Source organism: Lolium perenne, chromosome 1, assembly GCF_019359855.2.
Source record: "Lolium perenne isolate Kyuss_39 chromosome 1, Kyuss_2.0, whole genome shotgun sequence".
In the NCBI taxonomy this organism is placed as follows: Eukaryota; Viridiplantae; Streptophyta; class Magnoliopsida; order Poales; family Poaceae; genus Lolium; species Lolium perenne.
The window spans coordinates 209928696-209936489 of NC_067244.2; the positions used below are offsets into that span (position 1 = coordinate 209928696).

The 7794-nt window shown below is 47.0% G+C and overlaps 2 protein-coding genes across 2 annotated transcripts; one reads left to right on the forward strand and one right to left on the reverse strand.

Annotated features, from left to right (window-relative positions):
• Positions 1-658: 658 nt before the first annotated feature.
• On the forward strand, positions 659-3264 carry LOC127322708 (uncharacterized). The gene is made up of 4 exons (XM_051351169.2): positions 659-982; positions 1053-1148; positions 2765-2908; positions 2991-3264. Exons 1-4 carry the CDS (start codon positions 758-760, stop codon positions 3051-3053), a joined length of 528 nt encoding a protein of 175 aa, XP_051207129.1. The 5' UTR covers positions 659-757; the 3' UTR covers positions 3054-3264.
• A 210-nt stretch (positions 3265-3474) lies between these two features.
• On the reverse strand, positions 3475-7273 carry LOC127322692 (probable anion transporter 2, chloroplastic). Its single transcript, XM_051351168.2, has 8 exons — positions 6418-7273; positions 5364-5590; positions 4624-4972; positions 4495-4539; positions 4257-4403; positions 4011-4148; positions 3868-3901; positions 3475-3772 (listed from the first exon to the last, which is right to left on the reverse strand). Exons 1-8 carry the CDS (start codon positions 6889-6891, stop codon positions 3600-3602), a joined length of 1587 nt encoding a protein of 528 aa, XP_051207128.1. The 5' UTR covers positions 6892-7273; the 3' UTR covers positions 3475-3599.
• Between the last annotated feature and the right edge of the window lie 521 nt (positions 7274-7794).

Genomic DNA, 7794 nt, shown 5'->3' on the forward strand with positions numbered 1-7794 from the left:
TGTACTATTTCACAAGTATTTCAGAGTTAAAAAAACAGAATAGACCTGCACAAAAGAGAAATATGGCAAATTATAAAAGAATCATTCATATTAGACAATGTTATGTTGTTCAAAGTCAAAAAAAACTTTCAATTCCACACATCGTACAACCAAACAGGATTTGGTATTCCATTGTAACCTTAATTCTAGAGGTGAATACCACGCACATCCAAACACCCAAAATGGTATTCCATTGAATTTGTTGATTTGGTATTCCATTGTCAATTCAATTCGGAGGCGAATTCTATGCAACCAAACAGGGCATTATGGAATTCTGAAATTCTACAGTTGTAGAGAGCCGCTTCAGTCCGCTGCGCGCGTGCACACACCCGTAAGGCGTGCCACGGGATAATCACTGTGGTGTGGTGTGGACATCGTTTCTATGTTAGTTTTACTTTTTTTTTTTTTTTTGAGAATATGTTAGTTTTACTTTTGCTAGTGTAGTTTTACTTAGAAAGAGACCTTATCCAGCGGTCACGATCTCAGCACAGCCGGCGGGTTAGGGTCATCTGATCCTCCCGGCTTTCGCCATCAGTAAACTACCATCGCATTCACGGCACGTCGGCACCCACATGGCCCCACTGTCAGCCAAACAGCCGAGCATCACAAAACCACCCTCCCCGCCCACCGGAAACCGGCGACTCCACCACCCAGCACCCACCAAGCTACCAGCCCCGTCCAGCTCTAACCGAGCGAGAGGAGACCAAGAGAACTCGCCATGGAGGCGACACGGCCGGCGCGGAGCGACCCGCACTTGCCGCCGGAGGAGGCCGCCCGGGCGGAGGCGCAGGTGCGCGGGTACTTCGACAGCATCGCTCCGACGCGCCCGGCCAAGCCGCCGCGCAGCGACCCGTCGGACGCCGGCCCGGACCGTGCCGAAGTGCCCGCTGCGGGCGATCCGCCGGAGCTCCGCAAGCTCCGCGACCTCGAGGCCAAGCCCCAGGTTGAACTCGCTTTCCTGCTGTTCGACTGTCGAACTGGTCAATGTAAGAGTGTCCCTTTGTCGTGCGCAGAAGCTGGTGCTTGACGGTGGGGATGCGAGCGGGGAAGAGCACGTGGAGACGCAGTATTACCATGGGATCAACTGCATCGACAAGCAGCATCACACGGTGAGCTTGGCTTGGAGGTTTGTGTGATTGTGCAGCCTGTAGATGTGACATGCGCACCAATGTCTGTACTCTCTAGGTGTTCCATGGCTGCCTTGGGTTTTCCAGAGTATATGAATATTTAGCATTTCAGTACCCTTGATGGGACCAATTACTACTAACTCTTTTAGCTTTGAGCTTTCATCTTAATGCCGTATATAATTGTGGACACCAACGCTAGAGCAGTTCCATCGAAAAAATATCGAACTCTGTTGGCGGCCTAACATAATTAATTACACTGACCAAAGCGCTGCAATAAGCTACTGTATCAAGTAAGCCCAATACCACAGCAGAGATATAAGTCGGAAACATCATCCGTTAAGGATTACAAGTGGGTTCTATGCTCACATGTTAGCGAGGCATTGTGCATGTTTTGTTGGTTTCAGTTTGCAGTGGTGCTAGCAGTTCCCTTAGTAACCATCTGTTAAAGTGCTAGCATTTAGAAAAACCAAGTGTTTTTTAAAATGTTGAATACAGGTTAATCATGATATCTGAATGCATCCAGAGTCCTGAATTTTCATTCCGTTTTGTCTCTTCGTAATTGACAACTAGGAGGTTAGATGTGTATGACACTGACAGTAATATCTAATCGTGTGTAACCATGTTGATTACTCGCATTGGTAGCTCGGATATTCAACGGTTGCGTACCTGAAGATCATGATGCTTTTTCCCATTGATGTCTATGAGAAAATACTCTACATAACAGCTGGTAGCCCTATGAGGCTATGAGAGCACAATAAATTTCGTGCGCCACCAATTTTCTCGAATGTGGTAGTAGTAAACGTCCAGCAGTGTACCACCAATAGATCACTCTTCATCTCGGATGCACTCCCCAGTGAAACTTGCCAGACTATCTGTGATGTTTGTCATCATTTTTGCAAACAACATTGTGTCATAGTGCTGTGTGCAAAAATTATTTGAAACCTGGTCAAAGCCTACTATTGCAAAAAAGGGAAAGGGTCAATCTTCCTCAAAAAAATTGAAGACCCAGGGTGCCAAAGTCCCTAAGTATATGTTAGTGGTCAGAGCTGGCAAAGATGACCAACAATGGAAAAGATTTTGTACCCTGGTTGTTGCAGAACTACTTGGTACATACTTCTGCCTCAACTATCAATTTGCCAGTTCCTCTGCAGTTGCATGGCCAGTTATAGGAATACGGCTAGTTTTTTTACGTGTCTTGGAAGATTGGGCTTGATTTAGATGTTACTGAGCCAGTAGCGGTTTAAAGAACTCTTAGAACTGTCATTGAAAAGCTTGATCATCAGGCAATTTTAACTGGTACAAGTCCGCACTGTGTTGAAGCTCTTAGATCTAGCAGTTCATTGCATATGCTCACGTGGTTTGGAAAACATTCAAGATATTGTAGGCTAGCAAACGAGTATTGGTACTCGTTGGGAATTTGGGAAGTTCTAGTAGAGAGATCTTGCAAGTATGTACTTGATATCATTCAGATGAGGGGAAGTGATTGTTTGCTTTATCTAGTTGATATTTTGGTGGTAATTCTGATTGTGACACGATGTGCATTCTGCAACATCTCTCTATGACCATCTAATTCTCAGGTTGATAGTTTTTCTTTGCAGACTGGCACGGGCTTTATCAAAGTGGAAAGATCCAACACCAACACTAGCTTCCTCGGTGTAACAACTGTGGCGTACTCATCCAACAACGTTGTTCGTCGCATGAGCAACCCTGCAACAAATGATTGGATACCATCCTCAGAGACGGTATAATATCAAATCACGTGTAAATCTCTGCCACTAAGTTTCATACAGCCAATTTATAATGGACCATGTGTTCTGCTTCCAGGTTATTCCAGTTTCAAACAAGCCTAGCAGGAGTGACTTTGACCTGGCTCCTTCGCCCATTTGAATTATTGTCAGTCATTTGGGGTAATAATGTGCATCATGATGCAACCACCTATGTATATAAGGAGAAGGCATCTGAATGCTGCAATGGCTGTTACCATTGTTTAGGTTTTTTTTTAACGAAGGCAAAAGCTAGAATTGTGACTCTAGCTAGATTGTAACCTGAATGGACGAACGAATAAAAACAGTGGATTGAGCAACATAGTTGTCAATTACTGGTACCTATCTTTGTGCAAGATTGTTGAATTGTTACGCTTCCTACTAGGAGAGATCTGATCATCTGGCCTCATTTTGGAAAGCAAGAGAAACAGAATGATAATTTCATTTAGGAAAGCAAGACAAAGAGAATGATAATTTCGTTGAATAATCTCTGTGTTCCCTACTTTTTCCATTATACAAAGACGCTGCACTCGGTTTTATATGCAGAACCAACAATTCGATCTTACTTTTATTCATTTCTTGGCTCTGTACAGGGTGCCTGAGACAAGGCATTTTACAGGCTGTACTTGTACACTTGGAATTATACACGAAAAGAATAATTTGTTTCAGCTCAGTCAAAAATCAGGTCTCCTGTGGCGTAGGTGTTGTAGAAAATGGTGGCGCTGAAGTAAAGCACCGCCGTGAGGGTGAGGAAGGCCTGGAACGATCCGAGCCACTGGACGAAGTAACCTGCTCCTACAGTGCTAACTATGGCAGCCACCACCCCGATGCCATTGGTCATGCCTGTTCAAGCAAGAAATGTCAGACACAAGAGATGAAGAAATGCATTGTAGGAATATGGATGTTCTGTACTGATGCTCTCAAATTTGTGTACATACCGTGCAAAGATCCAGCGTATTGAGGGGCAATGTCCTGATGGAAGAATCGTGAAGAAAACACATTGGGTCAGATTGAAGTACAGCGATGGAGTACTTTCAGTAGAGATGATAGGATCAGGATATGAGGGGACATGAACATATACCTGTACATTACAGAAATACCCAGCTTGACTGCAGGAACTCAAACCCAAGGCAGCGGTCATGATAACTGCCGCGACTGATGGTGTTTGAGCGAATCTTAAACATAGCAATGACACACCTGGGCCGATAAAACCAATTGACTGCACCAGGCAAAGAGAGTGTTGGTATTGTGACGAGCCTTATGTTTCAGCTCTTGCATTTTGTTAGTAAACTCTATTTATATAAGGCTATTCAGATGATTCTCTTACCTGCATAATTTTCCGAACCCGCACGGTTGAGACGCCAGATTTGATCAAGTAATCTGCAGAAGCTCCTGCAACATATCCTGATAGAGCCATGACGGCCCAAGGTATGGCGCTGAACCATGCAGCTTGTTTCAAATTGACATCATATACCTGTTGGGATAATAGTCGCAAACAACAGCTTATAGAAGAGTTGTGACGCAGATCTATCAGAATGATTTAGAAGCTCAGATGGCATACATACCGTTTTGAAGTACACCGGCATCCATGATAGTAGGACAAAATAGCCCTGCATGGTATTTTGAATTTGTAAATGTTAATATCTAGACAGCAGTATCACTGAATTTTAATTCTGATTGTCCGTCATTCTTACCCAGTTGTTTATCACATTAGCTACAATGATGGCCCACATTCCCATCTTTGAGAACACTTCCCTTAAAGATGGAAATTTGTCACCTTTGACCTTTGATTTACTTCGTCCAGCTAGTATTAGTTGCAGCTCAGATTTGCTTATAGTACGGCTGTCGATAGGGTCACTTTCTACATTCAACAGCCATACAGCGATCCACAGGTAACCAAGTGATGCGAAGAAGGCGAATGTTCCAGCGAGGCCTATATGTGACATGATGACCGGTGTTGCTAGGAAGCTTACGACGTTTCCAAGATGGAATCCTCCCATGGAAATGCCAACAGCAGTGGCACGTTCATGTGTTGGGAACCACCTGTTTCATGATAATAATAAAAAATGAAATTAAGAACCTGAACTGAAGCTGCATTTGATTGCATCAAATATGTAGCGGATGTTTTTTTTCTAGATGCTGCAACAAGTAGAATTGGTTGATGCTATCAATGAAAAGAGTGCAGTCTGAAATATTCGTAAGTATAACTATGAGATAAACTAATCCTTCTAGCACCCTATGTTTTCAGTTATAGCAACTGCTACTATGATTCATCTCCTAGCAGTTAAAATAGTTGGCTTGTGCTGCTCCAAGTGTTGCTGGAGATTAATGCCTTTGCCTGATCCTCTTTAGGCGTCAGAGATGAAATGTTGCTTCAAGCAGGTTATTTGAATCCAATGCAGATTAAATTCAATGAGTGATATGGGGTGCTTACTTGGGTAAGAAAGTGCTCATTGTCGGAAACGCGACACCTTCTGCAATTCCAAAGAGCACACGCACAGCAAGCAACACAGCGGCAGATTGAGAAGCGGCCCACGGAGTGAGGAAAGTGGCCAAGGACCAGAGTGCAGCAGCACCTGCCATCACCTTCTTCCCTCCGTATTTGTCTGCCAAAGCTCCTCCAACCATGGATGAGAAAACATATCCCCACAGAAACGATGACTGCAACAGTGGTGGGAAGATTTAGTCTCAAGTCAGCCAATTTGGACATCATCAAACCTTGCACGATATGAGTATGACAGTAAGGTACTTGTGTTTGTTTTAGTCTAGTTATTCATGGGCATATTGTCAAATTGATCATAGGAGAACGAGTGCTTGTCTAGGGTTCATGCTTATTGCTTGTTACAAAGGCTCAAGCATTCGTATCTCCAACTAAAGTAGAGTATACATTCTGCATTAATTCATATACCACATCATTGTACGCTTGATCACATCTACTAGTTTAGTAACTAGTGTTGCAATGGTGAGCCTCAAGAGGCAGCTGCTGATGCAACCAATCTTCAGTCACCAGGTAAAACTGAAGTCCAATGCATCTTTGACTTTGTCAAATTTGAAGTGTAAAAATCAGCAAGCGGTAACACCTCAAGTTGCAGAATTACCCCTATATATTCAGTATGTACCGCTTGCTAAATTTTGGCGTCTTCCGCGAAATTGGCACTTGAAATTACTACCTATCTGGAGCTCAGCACAAGCAGTCTGAACTTGATGCTTATTATAAAATGTACTCCAGTAGTAGCTGGCACTGCCTGGCAGCCTGGCTTATAAAATGTAGAGAATGCTTCAGCCGATCGCGCATCGGGTCTGAACTTAATGCATAGTTGACTTCGTTAAGCAGTGACGAAGCTCAACAAACGGCTGGAACCTTTCGTTGTTAGCAAATTCTTGCTTAATGTTTGAGCAAAGTGTCCTTTACTTCACTTATTGTGCAAACTAAAGGAAGTAAACTGGACAGGGAAAGGAGACGCGATCGTGGGGGGCGGGGGCAGTACCTGGACGATGCCGACGAAGGAGCTGGACCAGCCGTGCTGCGCGGCGAGCGGCACGACGGCGACGGACATGACGACGCGGTCGGCGTTGCAGAGCAGCATGACGGCCGCCATGAGCGCCACCGCCTTCACCCGCTCCGGCAGCGCCGGCACTGTGGGCACGGCGGCGTGCCGGACCCCCTCCAGGCTGGCGCTGCACATGGCGGCGACATCCCGCCCGCCCATCCGCCTCCTCGCGCTCCCGCCATGTCCGACCAAACCAGCAACGGCGCCGTCGCCCCTCCCGCTGCTGCTGGCAGCACAGCCGACACCTCTGCTGCTGCTGCAACCGTCCGCAGCGGATGGCAAGGAGGAAGAACAAGAAGCGGATATGCGCAGGCTTCTCGGCTCCAAGCTGGCCGCCCCGAGCCTGGCGGATCTGTACCTGGCCGGGCCCGCGGCCGGCTTGACGGACACGCACGATCTCACGGACGCCATGACCGGAAAAGCTGGTGAGAGATGCGCGGGGATCAGACTCAGAGCATGGTGGTGCAGCAGGCCGTGGGTGGCGATCGATGGGAGGCAGCAAGCGGTAACAAGATGATTGCTGGGCTGGGTTGGTGGTATAAATTAGGACCTCGCGGAGGGAGGAGGACGAAAGGTGGTAGGTTGCGTCGAGGAACGGATCCGAGTCAGTCAGAGCGGGGTTGTTAGCGTTGCGGTGATGCGATCAGGGAAATGGTCAAGGTAAGGTAATTTTCTGGCTGGGTGGCGCCGTCGGGAGACCGGTGGGGGCACCTACCCGGCGGCCCCCGGCCGGCTGCCGCGCCGAGTCGCCACCTACCCAGCCCATCGACCGGAAAGCGGGGAGGAGCGCTGGACGGTGGCGGGGAGCGGCCGATGGGCACTGTTTCTGTTGAAAATGGAAGGTGAGATTGGACTTCACTGAACTCCAGAAATAAGTGTCTTTTTTCTGTGAATCAAGAGCTTTTATAGATTAACTGAGAGGAGTACAGTCACTCACGAAGAGTGTTAGTGAGAAAAATCTGGGTTACAATTAATCCAGATGCATCCCCTGCTATCACTACTAGCTTTTTTTTCAGGGAAAATCACTACTAGCTTGTATAGAGCATCTCCAGTCGCATCCCCAAACCGTTCCCCAAAGGGATTTGGGCGCGCCGGACAAAAAAAAGTTTCCAGCTGCGTCCCCCAAATCCGATTTTTGTCCGGCGCGGTCCGATACGGTGTCCGGCGCCCCGAGCCCATCCCCGCTAAACAGGGGACGCTCCGGGGACGCCGGACACACCGAAAAGCGAGGGGTGGCGGGACCGACGCGTCAGCGGCACATGGAAAATTGGTCCACCGCTCCCGCCTAATCGCGCCTCTTCCGCCGCACATTTC